Below are 15,000 nucleotides of genomic sequence, written 5' to 3'. Positions count from 1 at the left end.
CACAGCGAGGGCGCGGGATCTGGTGCCCCGCGATGAGAGGCGGGACCTGGGTTAGCCACGTGACGGCCGGGACGGCGCGGAGTGGTCACGTGACGCTACGCGCGGCCGGCCAAGATGGCGGTGTGCATCGCGGTGATCGCCAAGGAGGTGCGTGTGGATGGGCGGCGGAGGGCGGGTGTGCGATCCTCCCTGCCCGGCCCGCGGGACCCCGCCCTGTCCACGCTTCCTCGCGTCCCCTCCTTCCCGGCCCCAGGTTCCTAAGCCTGGCCGAGCCAGGATCCGGGCCTCGCTGCCCCCCTGTCATCCCGGAACTCATCCCCGCCCTGGGACCACCGGACAGATGCCTGGGGCATGGGAGCCACTCCGCGCTCCGCCACTTTGCAGCTGTTCCTCCCGCGGTCTCCGCCAGCTTCTGCATTTCCATCTCTATCCATGGCCCACTTTTGTCCCGAACGGTCCCGTCCTCTCCTGCCCGAGAGTTCAAAGAACAAATCATGGCGCACCTCTGCCTAAAATGTGTCCAAGGGCTTCTGATTACCTCAGGATAGTCTAGTTAACGGCCCCCTCCCCTCCGCAATTCCGCTTGCACCTGCCTTCTCTCTACCAAGGCCTCCCCACCTCCCTGCATCACGTGCCAGCATACATTTCCAGCTCCGAGGCCGGCTATCTGCTCCTGCTGCACGGAGCGTTTCTTATCAGGTTCTTTTCTGAGAACGGAGACAATCAGGAACCTATGGGTGTGACGCTCCTCATGGGCTTTGAGCACAGCTGCAGCGGAGCGCTAACAGGTGCACCTCCTTAGGATGGGGTTCTGCCCCCACAAACCCCGCATAAGTTGAAACTATAAGTCAGAAATGCATTTAATACCTGGATAAACTCATGGTAAAGCATCGTATGTGAACCATTCTAGATTGGGGGCTGTTTGTATGTGTTTGCCAACCTGCGGACCAGGTACTTTCCTGTCCCAGCACCTGGGGACACATCATTCACAGATGTCAGTGTGCCCAATCTGGGCAGGCATGGTGAATTGTGGCATGTAGGAGGCTGGGAGGAAAGCTGTTCATTCTGGGGGTCAGGATGATTAGATGTGCAGAGATGGGGAGGCTTCAGCTGAGTCTCGAGCTGAGGAACAGGACCACTGGGCTTGGGGGTGGTACTGTGCTAAGATGGTCCCACGTAGTGGCCGAGGTAGCTGGGCCAGAGGGCTCAGGAAGGTCCCAGGAGATGGCCCACTGGTCAGCAAATAGCACATGAACTTGCTTAGATGAGATGGGCCCACAAGGAGTGCCTGAGGGGAGGTGGAGAGTTAAGTGTGGATGTCACAAAAGAGGGTCCTTTCTCAGAATGGTTGGTGGGTATGGGCTGCCCTCTGGCACTCTGTACTGTTCAGAGCCAGTGTGTCCTGTCCTTTGAGTTGCTGTCATCCTTTCTTGCAGAACTATCCTCTCTACATCCGCAGCACCCCCATGGAGAATGAGCTCAAGTTCCATTACATGGTGCACACATCCCTGGATGTGGTGGATGAGAAGATCTCTGCCATGGGGAAGGCCCTGGTGGACCAGCGAGAGCTCTACCTGGGCCTGCTCTACCCAACAGAGGACTACAAGGTGTATCTTCCAGAGTCTTAGCATGATGCTGTAATGGCTAGGCATGGTGGCACGTGCCTGTAATCCCAGCACTTGGGGCGCTGAGCCAGGAAGATCGCTTTGAGTTCAAGGCCAACCTGAACTACACAGTGAAACCCTGTCTCACTGCCGCCCCCAACCTGAAAATAACTTGAAAAGGGAAAAAAAGTGAAGGTTTTCAGCAAGCCACGGAATTGGGGATGGATTGAAGCTAATGAAGACTTCTAAATCTCATTTCCCTTTAATTGGGAGACTTGAGATACACAGGGCTTGAGTTCCGTGGAGAATGGGAATATATTCGAGGAGGAACTGAGGCTTCCTTGCTTTATATTTGTAAGGATGTCTTCCTGTGGTTTTCAGCTTTTCAGGGGCCATTGGTTTCAAGCAAGGACAGTTGTTTCATTCGTTTCTTGTTAGGTCTTTTTTTTCAGGTACTGGGAATCAAACTCAGGACCTTGTGCTTGCCAGGCAGGTGCAGCACCACTGAGCTAAATCCCATCCCTTTGTTAGGTCTTTATTGTTGGGTTGTCATCATTGGAAACCCTTGGGTAGTCCCTGTGACAATCACTTGAGGTTATGGAATTCAAAGACATTCCCATGGGCAGTAATGTAGTTTGTCCATGGTGATTGTCTTAGTCACTTTTGTTGCCGGGACAAAATACCCAAGACCCAGCACTTAAGGAGGAAAGGTTTATTTTGATTCAATTTGTAGAGGTTTCAGTTCATAGTCCACTGGCTCCCGGGTAGGATGGCCTGGCAGAGGGGCGTGGCAGGGGAGAGTGGCTCAAGGCATGGTGGTGGAGAAGCAGAGATCAAGGGAGGAGGGAGGGAGATAGAGCCTTCCAGGCCATGCCCCTCGTGACCCACCTCCTCCAACTGGGCTTCCCCTCCCAGATCACAAAGAGCTAGAAACTCATCACTGATGAGTATCTCACCCCCATGACCCCATCACCTCCCCAAACCCCCTCATGAGCACATGAGGCTTTGGGTCAACATCTAGATATAAACATAACAGTGATGTTGGTCTGGGAGCCACTGTGTTACCCTATGATGTGGCCTGGGTCGGGGAGCTCATTTGTGAAAACTGGTTTTGCAGTTAACTTCCTGGGCCTGACATTGATTCAAAAGAGGGTGATGTGGCCCTGGTACAGACTTGGTGTGAGTCGAGTCGTGTGGGGCTTGGTAACCTCCGCCCCTCCAAACACCAGTCGACACCATCAGGGTGTCCAGCCTCACATCTCCATGTCACCATTGGGACCTGTACCCCTGGGCACCTCCTGTGACTCAGGATGTTAGGTGTCTCCAGAGGCAGAGCACAAAGTGGTCCCTGGGTTTAAGTATGTTTCCTAACCAGCTGTGCAGATATGGCTACGTGACCAACTCCAAGGTGAAGTTTGTCATGGTGGTGGACTCCTCAAACACAGCCCTTCGAGACAACGAAATTCGCAGTGTGAGTGGGAGATTTGAGGCCACGCCGTGAGTGGGGATGGGTTTGCTGCTGCTCATTTTGCTGTGTGGAAATGCTAAGAGGCCGTGCCTGGCAGCAGCCATGCATGTGTTCATTTAAACCATCTCTGGGTCCTGTTTCAGATGTTCCGGAAGCTGCATAACTCCTACACAGATGTGATGTGTAATCCCTTCTACAACCCTGGGGACCGAATCCAGTCCAGGTGGGCCTGCTGTCTGTGGCTGCCTCTGTGCTGGGCCCGCACGGCCGTGTGGAAGTGTGGCAGCCCTGAGTCCCTGCCCTGTGGCAGCGATTTCAAAGTGAAACCCTTTGTTAACCAGCTCTGACTCAGATGGGGCAGGACTTGGCCACTTGGTTTCTCAGGTGCCCCCAGTGGGTCCCTGAGGCATCCCAGAGAGTGCAGCCAGGGCTCAGGTTTGTGGACAGTAGTCCGAAGGGAGAAAATGTCCTCATGTCACTGCCCAGTCTGCCTTTCCTATAGGACTTGGATTCTTTGGAGCTTGGGTCACAGGGGTCTTCCTGGGCTAGAGGGTGGCTCAGGGGTATGGTGCCTGCCTGGCACTCGAGAGGCCTGGTTTGATTCCTGGCACAGCCAGCAAGCCAACGTGGCAGACTTACTGTTTGGATAAACGTCACGAAGGAGCTTTGTGAAGCAGCATGGGTCCATGTGCTATACCCCACACTGGCTTCCCTTGGTCCATGACAGTTCCTGAGGGGCAGGTGATGCACACCAAGCCCTTCCCCTGGTGCCTTCCCTCACCGTGTGTCTTGGTCATTCTGGTCCAGGGGAGAGCAGCAGGTGTTTGGGGGCTGCACTGGGCAGGCATAGTGGTGCTCATTCCTGCTGCTCCCCCACCGCTGCCTGGGACTGTGGGCCCTGACCTGGGGACCCTGCCTGGAAGGGCTGTGGGGACCACAGGCAGGAGATGGGGTGGTAGGACTTGCATCCTGGCCTTGAGGTGGAGCTCCCTCACCGGACCCTAGAGAAGTCCTTCTCTTTCCTGGGGACTCGGAGATGGTGCAGCCTCTGCTAACAAAGGGATGGGGTGGAACCGTCTCCCCTGAATCGCCCTTCATCTTTGCAGGGTCTTCGACAACATGGTGACATCGATGATGATCCAGGTGTGTTGAGCAGGTCCCTACTGCCTGTGGCCAGACCCGAGAGAACCGTTGTGTACATAGCTGCTTGGAGCGTCTATTTATTGTCATTCCTCTTCCCAAGTGTAAGGGAGCTGGTGGGGGTGGGCACGTGCCTTGCCACTAAAACTTAGGAGTTGAGGCTGGCTTGTCCTTCGGTGTCAGCAAGGGGCACACTGAGGACATGGGGGGCAGTTGTGGCAGGAAGCCTGTTGTGGACAGGTGGGGCCCTGGTGGGAGCGGTGACCACAGCTAGCAGTGTAGGGAGGGCGCTGAGGACAGGAACCCGGCTTCCGCTCTTGCCCCTGGTGGTTGCAGTTGAGTCTGCTGCTGTCCCCTGGGCTTCCCCAGGATGAGTCGGGATCTTGCGGTCAACATCCCCAAAACCCATACAGCTAAAGCCCAAATCCTGGCCTTAACTGTGCCCATGATGGAGGGGCGGGCCTTCTGAGGTCAGGCTGGTCCCTGTGTTGTTTAACAGCTGGCTGAGAGATGCCGGCCTGTGGGGGGCAGGGGCTTCGAGGACCCCAGGCTGAGCCCATCTGTCCCCATGTTCCTGTGTCATGCTGTGTTTAGATTCCCCAAATTGCAGGTCCAGGATGCTCCATCTCAGCCAAGCAGCCCTCCAGATCCCCCCCCTTGACCCAAGAGTTTCAAGGATTTCTGGGGCCCCAGAATGCTTGGGATGGGAGGTGAGCTGCTGCTCCTCAAAGCTCTGGGCTTCCTTCCCTCCCAGCGAGCACAGTGTTGATTTTTTTAAAAAGTTTCGTAATTGGGCCAGGGATTTAGCTCAGTGGGGCTGCCACCTGCCTTGTAAGCGCAAGGGCCGGAGTTCGATCCCCAGTACCAAAAAACAAACAAAAAAGTTTCCTAATAGTAAGCTGGGTGTGGTGACAGACACCTGTAACCCCAGCACTGGAAGCTAAGGCAGGAGGACTGCTAGTTCAAGCCCAGCCTGGGCAACTTGGCAAGACCTGTCTCAGAAAATAGAGAGAGGGCTGGGGTGTAGCTCAGTGCGAAGGCCCTGTTCTGCTGCACGCATAAACAAACGCAAGCCCCAGGTCTCCCCACCCCAGGCGGATAGAAGACCCTGAGACTCAGGGCAGCAGGCGGCTGGTGCTGACATGGGACACACTCACTCTCGGTTCACAATTGGTGACAGGAGGCTGCATTTGTATGGGAGGGGACACTGGGCAGCGGGAGCAGCTGCCTGAGACGGCGGCGTGGTGGAGGCTGCCCACTGGCTGCAGCGCCCCTTCCGCCTCTCCCGCTTCTCCCTCGTGGAGAACTCGTGTCACGAGAGACAGTCGAGAGACGCATGCCGCTTCCACCTTGCGCCCCATGGCAGGTAGCAGAGGTGGAGTGGGAGGTGTTGGGAGATCTCTGGGCAGGGCTTTAAGAGGGTTCACCTTCGTCTCTTCCTGCCTGGGACCTGTCTGTGTGGCTGACTGACAGCTGTCGTGAGAGCGTGAGGATGAGACTCCACTGATGTCCAGCCCTGGATGTGTGTGCGTGTGCGCGCGCGCCAAACCCCTCTCCCAGAGGCCACTGGCACCTGCGTTCCTGTTAGTTGCGGCTGGCCCTGTCTCGTGCTTTACATGGTGGGGAGCTTCCCATGCTTGGTTAGGCGGCTCCTTTAGAAGACGGTGTCCGAAGCAGTCTGCTCAGCGGGGATGGGCACCAGGCCTGCGGGCCACCGTCTCTCCTCCTCCCCACCCTGAGCACGGCCTGTCGCCGACTCCTGCCTCCCAGGCCCATCCTCCAGCCCAAGCACCGCCTTCTCTGGGGGACCTCTAGGATGTCGGCTCTTCTGGCACCAGCAGCCTGGTCCCACCTAGTAGCTGCTCATGCAGTGACCGCCTGTGCTTAGAGACCCTGGAGGGGTGGGAGCAGAGCACCCCATTCCTCAAATCTGCGGGAAAGGAAGGACAGGGCTCCCTCAAAGGGCAGCCACGCTGATGGGGCAGCACCGCAGCACTGAGTGGAGCCTGTTGTGGCCAGGCAGTGGCGGCTCTGTGCCAGCTTCTGCTCAGTGCCCAGCCTTCTCGCTGGGCCTGACCACTGAGTGGTGGTGTGTAGCCCATCGTGCCCACCCTGGACCAGGGCCCCACACCCTGGGGCTCAAAATAGAAGTTTGCTCTCTGCTCGGAGGCCAGAAGACAGGGCCGGCTGTGGGTAAGCCAGCCCCGCTGCAGCTCTGGAAGACCCGTGCCGTGGCTCCTGTCACCCTTGGTGCCCCTTGGTCTGCAGACAATCGGTGCTGCTCTGGCCTCTGCCTGTCTCCTTGGCGAGTCTCGGGCCTCATCCTACGATTGGACTTGGGATCCACCCAGATAGCTCAGGGTGCCTGAAGCTGAGGACTGTTTTTGAGACAAAGATGGGGCAGAGTCGTGTTTGATGGGGTCCACCTGGGGCCTGACCAGGCTCCTCGGCCGTCAGGGTGCAGGGTGGCCCACCTTCAGCGAGCCCAGTGCCTGCCTCGTAGGGACGCCGAGTCAGGAGGGCTGTATGGCCGTCTGCTCTTGCTTCCTGAGCTGATCACCAGGCTGGGCCTTTCCAGTCTGGGTGAGGGCGAGAAGGCAGGAGTATCCTGGAGGTCCAGATCCGTGTGGAGGTGCAATCACAGGAGGAGCCTGCCAGTCCCCGCCTGGGGCACCGTGAGGCCACAGTCCTGTCCCACCCACCCGAGAAGTTGCAGTGTGAACTTGGATCCATGTCAGGAGAACAGGGGAGATCTGTCGTCATGTGCTTTTAAAAACATTCAAATTTAATTTATTCTTTACTCGTAAGACGAACATGCTTCTGTTTTTCTTTAAAATGAGTGAGTCGAGCTGAGGTGGCCCATCCTGGCTGGCCAAAGCACCTGGGCCTCCCCGGCCTCCCGCACCTCAGATGCCCAGTTGTCCAGGGCCTCTAGGCCCGGCCACCCACTGGGCAGCTGTGTGACTTGTGGCTGCAGACCCAGCCTGTCTGGAACAAGCGGTCCCCCGGGGACACAGCTGCTGACTCCCGGCCCAGTGTCGACCCCACACAGTCAGGCGTCCCCTCAGTATGGTGAGAACCACATGGAGAATCTTCCGCGTCCCCTGCAAGAGGCAGAGAGGCAGGTGGATGGCAGCCCAGCAGCTCAGCACCCTTGGGGCATCTTTCTGCAGCTCCAGGCTATCTTGGGGCTCCCCATAGGGTGACAAGCAGAGCCCACCAGGGTCAGGCTCGAGCTCTGAGCCCTCCTACCTGCCCTGCCCACGTGGTCGGAACCGGGGCCTGCCCTGGAGGCTGCTGCACGGGGCTGCCACCACCCTGGTCCCCTGAAGGCCCCCGCGGTCCGTGGAGCTGATCCCTGGAAAGTTGGTCCTCTTGGGGAGCACCTGGAAGCAAAGGCATGAGGCCCAGACCTCTCCATTTGCAGCCGGCCCCTCTCAGAGCCCCACCTGTGTGCCACCTTGGTCGAGGGCAGTCTGGGCACCACCAGCGCCCCCTGGGGGTTGGCTCAGAGGGGAGAGCACCCCCAGGGACACGCACCTTGATGACCCGGCCCCGGAAGATGCTCTCATCCAGCTCTACCGCAGCCTGGGCCGAGAGCTGGGTGGTGAACTCCACGTAGGCATAGCTGGGGGGGGGGGCGCAAGGGTCAGGGCAAGGGTGAGTCTTCACTGCCTGCACCCGCCACAGCCCTGCACTGACCCCTTGGGATGGCCGGAGAACTTGTCGCACAGGATGGTGACGCGGTGCACCTCCCCACAGGGGTGGAAGTGGGCCTGCAGCTCCTCGGCCGTGCCGCCATAGTCCACCTGCCCAGGTACGGCCCCTGTGTTCTCCGCACAGAGAGGCGAAGGAGCCCAGGACCCGGTGCAGTAGCACTCGGACTGTCCCCCGCCCGAGGGCTGGGTGACGGGCAGCCCGAGTTTGTGCACTTTCTGTGCAGCCCCCACCTTAGAGCCTTTGGCTTGCTCGAGGTGTGCGTGGTCTGTACAGTGACTGTCACTAGAGGACATCTGACAACAGGCCGTGGTTCCCTGGGGGCCAGCCCAGTAGCCCCAAACCCAACCACCCCTCCAGCTGGCCTGGACCCCTGGACGTCCCTTCCTCCGACTCTGCCCCCAGGAGGGTGGCCCCAGCCATGGACAGGGCTGCTGGTGTGCCCTCCTACCACTCACATTGCCCACGTAGATGGATCTGTGGTCGGCCTCCACCGTCTCCCGGGGGGCCACAGGGAAGGGGCCACCTGCAGGGAGAGGGCCACAGACACCTGGTGGGTGCCTGTCACCTGGGCTCTCGGGGAGGCACTGCGGGCCAACCCATGACAACACCCCCTGCTCCCTAGTGAGCCTCATGGGGAGGCCACCTGCAGCCCACCGGATTGGGGCAGGCTCAGAGCCTCGGGGTGTGTCCTCAGACGGGCTTGGGGCACCAGGGCCCCTCGGTTCCTACCCACAGTCTCAGGGCTCAGCAGTTGCCTGGCCCTGGCGCCCTCTTCCTCCGTGGCCAGTTCCTGTTTGCTGGGTGGCTCCGGCGCCCCCTGGGCCTGCTCCATGGTCCACAGCTTCAGTTTGATGGCCTCCAGCCCCTGCCAGCATGGCAGGGTGAGCCTGGGGACATCCTGCAGGACCTGCCAGGGCGAGGGCAGGAAGGGGACAGCCCTGCCGGGGGCCACGGACCCTGAGAGACGAGCCCTTTCTCCCAGCAGTGCCCAGGCCGGCGGAGAAGCCCCTGTGACCTCGCCAGGGCTCCTCTGGTCGCCCTCTCTCTCCTCTCCAGCCAGCTGCCTGTCCCTTTGTCCCGGCCTATGCCCAGGTCCCTGCTTGCCGCCACCTGGCTGCTACCTGGTCAGGTTCAGGGCCATTGGCCAGGCTGTCGGACTCCAGCAGGGACAGTGGGAAGCCTGCGTCTCCATCCTCCTCTTCCTCAGCCTCCCTTCCACCCCCACTTCCTGGCTCCAGAGGGGTCTTCTCTGACCTGGCCCAGGCCCCCCAGCCCTGGGCTTCAGGGTCCGAGGAGACCGTCTGGAGCCAGGCCTCGGTGGGGGGCGGGAAGAGTGTGCAGCTCTGGAAGGGCCACATGGGCGGCTGGGCAGCAAGAGCTGCTGCTCACTTCCACCACTGCTTACCTGCGCGCACCTGCCCAGGCCGAGTTTTAAGCTGTACGCATGCCAGGGGCAGCTGCTCCCAATGCAGCACCAAGGGCTTCCAGCTGGGTGCGGCCCGCCCACACTTCCTTCCCCTGGGCGGGGAGGGTGCGAGCCCTCGGAAAGGCCAGCTGCTGTGGGCACCCAGGGTCTCTGCCCACCTCCTCTGACTCAGCAACTGCGCCCCCAGGAGGCCCCAGTTAGCAATGGGGCTTGCGCAGGTTGGGGAGGCCAGGGCCCGGCTAGTCAGGCCAGGTCCTGCTCGTGGGAGGCAGCAGCCTCTGGCGCTTGGGTTTCCATGGACCCCCGCACCCCCGCAGCGGGCACATCTCAGGTGGAGCCCCGCTGCTAAACTGATCCTTTGCTCTGCTGAGGCCTAGGGCTAGGGGAAGCCGCCTGCCCCACGCCGCCTGCTCCCTGGAGGGCTGCCCGGGGCTCTGCACTCTCTTTCCTGCCTCACCCATTGGAGGGCCTGTCTGCAAGCAGGTTGTGGCCTCCCACGCCCCAGGCCTAACTCCATTGAACCCCACACCGAGGGCGGCCTCCGGGCCAGGATGCAGGAGGCTCCCTGTCTCCAGCACCCAGGGACCAGCCCTCATTGGCCTGGGTTCCTACCTGGGGTGAGGCAGGCGGGGCAAGGGTGGAGGATAAGGCAGGTTGCCCGGCCCGGTCTGAGGCTCCACTGCAGCCAGACCCTTGCTCCTGGCAGGAGGCTGGGCACCACCACTGTGTCCCAGCTGGACGTTCCTGCCCTTCATCATCCTGGGAGCTCAGGGCCTGCAGGGGAGAATCGTGTCCTCCAGGCCCCGGGACCACTGCCTCCAGCCAGGTCAGAGGATGCCACAGCGTGGGTATGCAGTGGCCTTCCTGTCATGTGCCCTTCAGATGGGACACTTTGTGGACACATCCCCAGCGGTGGTCTTCTTGGGGAGGGGTCAGGCCCTGGAAACCATCAGATCACCTCTGGGGCCTCAGATTATCTAGGCCTCCTGGGACCACGGCCTTCAGAGGCTCACCCACTGGACAGTCTGCTCACCATGGTCATCCCATGTCCCCCGCCTCCTCCCTGTGCTGCCCAGCACCCTGTCCACCCCCGTCTGCCTGAGGGGAGGCCCTGCATCCTTCGCCTGCAGCGCTTGGGAAGGAGCAAAGCAGAGTCCGGGAGGGGAAGGGCCTTGGAGGTACAGGCCCCTTACTACACAGCTGGGGCAGCCTGGCCGCAAAGGATGGGGAGAGGACAGCAGGTGTGGCTCCTCACAAAAAACTGCCCCCTCCCGGCCCAAGTCCTCGGGGGGAGCAAAAGCAGACAGGAGGTCGTGGACCGTGGCTCCATCCCCAGCCTGCTGTGGCTTGGGGCACTGATGCCTTCTGGTGGCCTGGGAGCCTGGGGTCCGGCTGGCTGGTGGCAAAGGAAGCACAGCAAGCGAGATGGGGTCTCATGGAACTCTGGGAAGGGCTCGGATCTTCACTGCACAGCTGCCCCAGGCCTCATCTGTGAGGTTGAGGTTGAGGGAGCAGGTGGTCTCGAGTCCAGTGGGCGTCAGTGTGCCACCATGATCACAACTCTGGGGCCTCCCCCAGCTCATGTCATGGCTCGGTGGGGGCCTGTGGGGTGGGCAGGAGGCAGGGGAGGCTACGGCTGGCTGGGGGTGTGATCACCACCAGGGACTGCAGCGGGGCAGATGGGGTCACCCCTGGCGTCAGGGGAGCCATTCCACAGCGCCAGGACCTCCTGGAGGTCTCTCTTGGGACCCTCCCCCAGGTGCCACCCTCCAGGGCAGGAGGCAGGGAGGGCGCACACTCTGCCACTGTGGGGAGCCCCTGAGCAGCTTGCAGGCTGCCCCACCCCCATCCTGGCCCCAGCCCCGGCCCCAGCAGACTCTCATCTGTCCCTGAGGTGTCTGCAGCGGACTTGGGCGGTGGGTGCTACCTTGCAGGCAGGTTCCCTAAGCACAGCCTGGTTGGCCCCAGGCAGTGCACTTGAGGCCATGGGAGGACCTGGTGAACTTGGTATACTGGGGTCACTGGCTGCAGTGGATGAGCTGGACGGGGAGGAGGGAGTGAGGATAGCTGTGGGAGGCTGGAGGACAGAGTGACACATGCACGGTGTACAGGAGGACGGGGCACAGGCAAGTGGGTTGGTGGGTGGGTGGACAGGGTGACTTGACGACGCAGCTGATAATTAGCTGTGCTGAGGGGTGGGCAGGGAGATGGACGGATAGATGCCGGAGATGGACTTTGGTGCCAGCTGGAGGAGCTATCTGGGAAAACTGGCAAACGAGACCTTTGGGGGCTGTCCTGACCCAGGCACCATGTCCATGAGCTGAGCCCCCCCCAGCTCTCCTGTCCATCCCCATCCAGCGCTGGCCCTCTCGGGGGTCTGCATGTGCCTGCTCAGTCACTTCTGCTGGGCTTTCCGGGAAGCCGAGATCCACCTGTCCCGCCCAGCACCTGTGGCCAGTGTGGACTGGAGCTGCAGGTCTCTGCCTCTGTCCTGGTCAGAGGATGGCCTGGGCACGGCCTGTGGGACACTTGTCAGGTCCTGGGTCCAGCGGGGGGAGGGCAGGAGGAATGGAAGAGCTGGGATGCACATGGAGTGAGGGTTGGCCCTGTGTCTGTCCCTGTCCTGTCCTGTTGTAGCTCAGGGCTCAGGGCAAGGTGAAACCACAGCAAGCAGCAAGGGACACTCCTAGCACAGAAACGCAGTCTCCGTGACAACCGGCCACAGCCAGGGCTCCGGCTTGGCTCTGCTGCGAGGTCTCTGGGTGGACAGAACTTGAGGGCAGAACCCACAGCAGTGGCAGCTCTGTCACACGGGGACAGTGCCTTCTGTCAACAGGTGGCAGCTGACACTGCCCAGAGCTCCTCCACACCACACATGCCAGGACACCCTCCTGCTCCTCTGGCCTCAGTTTCCCCACTGCAGCCTTCCTCCTGATCCTCCTCCCTGCTGGGCTCTCAGGTCTCCCATTCCCTGAGTCTTGGGGTGGGGACTGGCATGGCCAGGTAGCCTGTCCTGCAGTCTCTGGGAGGCCTGCCAGTCCCCAAAGAGGAACACAGTGAGGGGAGGGACAGAGGTGTTTCCTTGAAAACCACAGACCGGGGCCCACCCAGGAGTGAGCACCCCCAGCCCAAGGCCCAGCAGCACCCAGGCCAGGCATCTCCAAGGACCACTGCTCGCAGCACAGCCTCGCCGGGGTGCACAACCCTAGGGCCCACGGGTTTCTCTGTACAAACACAGTGCCCCCGACTCCAGGCATTCAGGACCCTTTGCTAGCTGCAGGTAGTTAGGGCCTGGGGGGCTGGGAGCAGCAAGGCAGCAGGGACCAAACAAGGTACCTGGGGGACAGCTTTCCCCCACGGGCACATGGAGAAAACCAGAACGGGCTTCCATGTGTGACTGGCAGCCAAACCCCATGTGGCCGTCACTTCCTGAACCCCCGGGAGCAGAGCCCTGCCAGCTCGGGGGCTGTGGCCTTGGGGACCTCCTGGAGGACAAGAGCTCTCCTGACCTTGAGGACAGGGTGCTCTGTCCCAGGGCTGTTGGCATCTGGCAGGTCCTTTCTTTAACTCGAAGAATGAATTCTGCAACTGTGAGAAGCATCCCCCGCGGAGCCGCCCCCTTGCTGGGGAACAACTGCACATTTCGCCAGAAACCTCCTTCCTGCATTTTACATACGTCTGTGGTTTCCCCTCTCTTTATTTGGCAAACATCTCTTACCACCCCCGTGAACACCGTTATTTGGACCTCTGCAGACTATGTACATTCACATTGGCGTGCACGAGCCTCTTGCACAGGGCCGCAAGCCCTACTGCACTCGAGTCTTTCGTGCCTCCGCCGTGCATGGGGAGTGGGTCTGCTCAGTCCTTGGTGCCGGATCTCCCTCTCCTCGAGTTGCTGAGGGTGTCACATGGCGTGGGAGGCGGGAGAGCTGGTGGGGAGCGTCCTGCCCCCAGGGGTGAACAGCTGGGTGGACTGACGGTGGATGTGGGGCTATATACAGCTGAGCATGAGTCTTCAGGGGGAGGGAGAGTGGCTGCTTTCGTGTGTGCGCCTTTTTCTGCAAAGTGTGAAGAAAGCAGGCCTGGGGCCTGCGTGGTGACCGGTGGGAGCCGAGAGGTAGAGAACGGAGGGCAGGGTTCCAGGAGCAGTCGCCGCCATCTGCTCGTGCTTTGAAAACAGCCAGGAATCAACCCAAAAGATTGTCAGTTTTGTTCTGGAGTTGTGCTCTCTGGGGAGAACACTTCAGCACTTTTTTCTTCACGAATGGAGAAATGAAGTACGGACAGCCACGGGGCATGAGGGCAGACCGCGTCTCCCTGAACGCAGGAGATGTGCGCTGACCGTGGGCGCAGGGGCCTTGCCGCTCCTGTCTGCCCTGGGAGGCTGCAGAGCCGCAGAGGAAACTCGGGGTCGCTTCTGACTGGGCCCAACCCGAACCCCAGAATCCCAACACCCCGGAAAATCAAAACCAAAACAAAAAGACCAGCATTCAGACGAACCCAGGCTGGGCTGAAACAGTGAAAGGAATACTTTGGCAGTGGAAGAGCATTTTGGATTTTGATTTCTCGTGTTTGCTTTTTGGGTTTCCTTTGGAGCAGAGGTGTGTCCGGTATCCTTGGCTGGCTAGCTAGCAAGGTAGTTTACAGGTATGCTTCCTTTGCTTTTTAAAAAAACCTTTTTGGATTTTTACTTAAAGCCAAAGAGTTTGACATTAAAAAAAAACAAAAAACAAAACACCACAATAACCTGAATCCAAAAATGCTTGAGCCGGACACTGAAATCCTCCTCACTGTGTCAGCTGCATCTGCCAGGTAGCCTGGGTGACACAGTGAGCTCAGGTTTCCGGATAGAAAATCAGTTTCCCCCCCTTTTAATAAGGAAGGGGGAGAACTCCACGGTCATCTTTGTCCATTTCTGAGTAGCTCTTTTGCCAACAAAATGAACCCCCCCCCCCAATTCTTCACTGAAAATACAAGCTACCAGTTAGGGGCTCTTCACAATAGGGAAAGTGTGTGGAAGTCATAAAGACAGAACAAAGACAAGAGACAGTGGAGACAGACACAGACAGACAGACAAGACGGGACAGACAGTGGGCGAGCCAGGCACGCTCCGCCAGCGCCGCTGTGCTGGATCCCTGGCTGGGGAGGGTGCCCGGAGGAGGTTGTCAGGTCGTGGTGGATGCTCGGGTCAGGTAGTTGAGGAGGCTGCAGCACAGCTCCGGTTGGTTCTATGTTGCTTTTGGACAGAAGTAGTAGCAGCAGTGGTTCCTGCCGGCCGGCCAGGTGGGCACAGCATCCAGTGGCCAGGCCGGGCCGGGGCTCAGTGGGGCGTGGCACCCATGGGCCAGGTGTTGGGGTCTGGAGGGGTCAGCGGGGCACGGCAGCATCCAGCGGGCCGGGTGGGCCAGGGGAGCCCGGGCGGGAGGGCCCGGCAGAGCTGGCCTCGCTGGGGCTGGCAGTGGCATCAGGCTGCCCAGGCAGCGTGTCGGGCACTGCAGCAGCAGGGCCCTGCAGGCTCTGGCCGCACACATGGTGGTGCTTCTCCCAGTCCTTGTGCTGGCAGAAGGAGCCACAGTAGCGTGCAGCATTGCAGCCACTGCACGTCTCGCTGGCCTTGCGCCCGCAGTTCCAGCAGCTCTGTG

General features: G+C 60.2%; 3 protein-coding genes across 10 annotated transcripts in view; 1 reads left to right on the top strand and 2 right to left on the bottom strand.

Moving 5' to 3' along the window:
- The first annotated feature begins 10 nt into the window (after window positions 1–10).
- On the top strand, window positions 11–7,019 carry Trappc2l (trafficking protein particle complex subunit 2L). Of its 2 annotated transcripts, XM_004842666.4 has the most exons (6): window positions 97–147; window positions 609–788; window positions 1,437–1,609; window positions 2,988–3,075; window positions 3,216–3,295; window positions 4,179–7,019. In XM_004842666.4, exons 3-6 carry the CDS (start codon window positions 1,467–1,469, stop codon window positions 4,222–4,224), a joined length of 357 nt encoding a protein of 118 aa, XP_004842723.1. In that variant the 5' UTR covers window positions 97–147; window positions 609–788; window positions 1,437–1,466; the 3' UTR covers window positions 4,225–7,019. The 2 variants fall into 2 exon arrangements, with proteins under 2 accessions (XP_004842720.1, XP_004842723.1); XM_004842663.3 differs by lacking the exon at window positions 609–788 and having other exon boundaries at window positions 11–147.
- Window positions 7,020–7,095: 76 nt separating this feature from the next.
- Pabpn1l (PABPN1 like, cytoplasmic) lies at window positions 7,096–9,454 on the bottom strand. Of its 3 annotated transcripts, none has more exons than XM_087195324.1 (7): window positions 9,054–9,450; window positions 8,662–8,830; window positions 8,388–8,455; window positions 7,915–8,021; window positions 7,753–7,840; window positions 7,465–7,598; window positions 7,096–7,316 (listed from the first exon to the last, which is right to left on the bottom strand). In XM_087195324.1, exons 1-7 carry the CDS (start codon window positions 9,288–9,290, stop codon window positions 7,277–7,279), a joined length of 843 nt encoding a protein of 280 aa, XP_087051450.1. In that variant the 5' UTR covers window positions 9,291–9,450; the 3' UTR covers window positions 7,096–7,276. The 3 variants fall into 3 exon arrangements, with proteins under 3 accessions (XP_087051450.1, XP_004842719.1, XP_087051389.1); XM_004842662.3 differs by having other exon boundaries at window positions 8,662–8,797; window positions 9,054–9,447; XM_087195263.1 differs by having other exon boundaries at window positions 7,915–8,455; window positions 8,662–8,797; window positions 9,054–9,454.
- A 3,583-nt stretch (window positions 9,455–13,037) lies between these two features.
- The window catches only part of Cbfa2t3 (CBFA2/RUNX1 partner transcriptional co-repressor 3), a 56,184-nt gene continuing 54,221 nt past the window's right edge, over window positions 13,038–15,000 (bottom strand). For all 5 annotated transcript variants that reach the window (XR_015444756.1, XM_021256567.2, XM_087194584.1 and 2 more), the window contains exon 12: window positions 13,038–14,995. Coding sequence is in view for 4 of the 5 variants with exons in the window: in XM_021256567.2 (XP_021112226.1) it covers window positions 14,726–14,995 (270 nt within the window). In the remaining variant the exon portion in view is untranslated. The remainder of the gene's footprint in view (window positions 14,996–15,000) is intronic.

This window comes from Heterocephalus glaber, unplaced genomic scaffold (genome assembly GCF_053883595.1).
Source record: "Heterocephalus glaber isolate CG9 unplaced genomic scaffold, H.glaber_assembly_v1.0 deba00000071, whole genome shotgun sequence".
Classification (NCBI taxonomy): Eukaryota; Metazoa; Chordata; class Mammalia; order Rodentia; family Bathyergidae; genus Heterocephalus; species Heterocephalus glaber.
Note: the sequence above shows the minus strand (reverse complement) of the source record. Positions and strands in the feature narration are given on the sequence as shown.

Excerpts from the sequence above, each read along its gene's own strand:
- Trappc2l (XM_004842663.3), top strand. The coding sequence starts at position 115 with ATGGCGGTGTGCATCGCGGTGATCGCCAAGGAG. Across the intron at positions 1,610-2,987 it reads CCAACAGAGGACTACAAGGT|ATATGGCTACGTGACCAACT; the intron begins GTATCTTCCAGA and ends CCAGCTGTGCAG. Across the intron at positions 3,296-4,178 it reads GGGGACCGAATCCAGTCCAG|GGTCTTCGACAACATGGTGA; the intron begins GTGGGCCTGCTG and ends TCATCTTTGCAG.
- Pabpn1l (XM_087195263.1), bottom strand. The coding sequence starts at position 9,290 with ATGTGGCCCTTCCAGAGCTGCACACTCTTCCCGCCCCCCACCGAGGCC. Across the intron at positions 8,456-8,661 it reads GCTGAGCCCTGAGACTGTGG|GTGGCCCCTTCCCTGTGGCC; the intron begins GTAGGAACCGAG and ends CTCTCCCTGCAG. Across the intron at positions 7,599-7,752 it reads TCCGGGGCCGGGTCATCAAG|GTGCTCCCCAAGAGGACCAA; the intron begins GTGCGTGTCCCT and ends CTTTGCTTCCAG.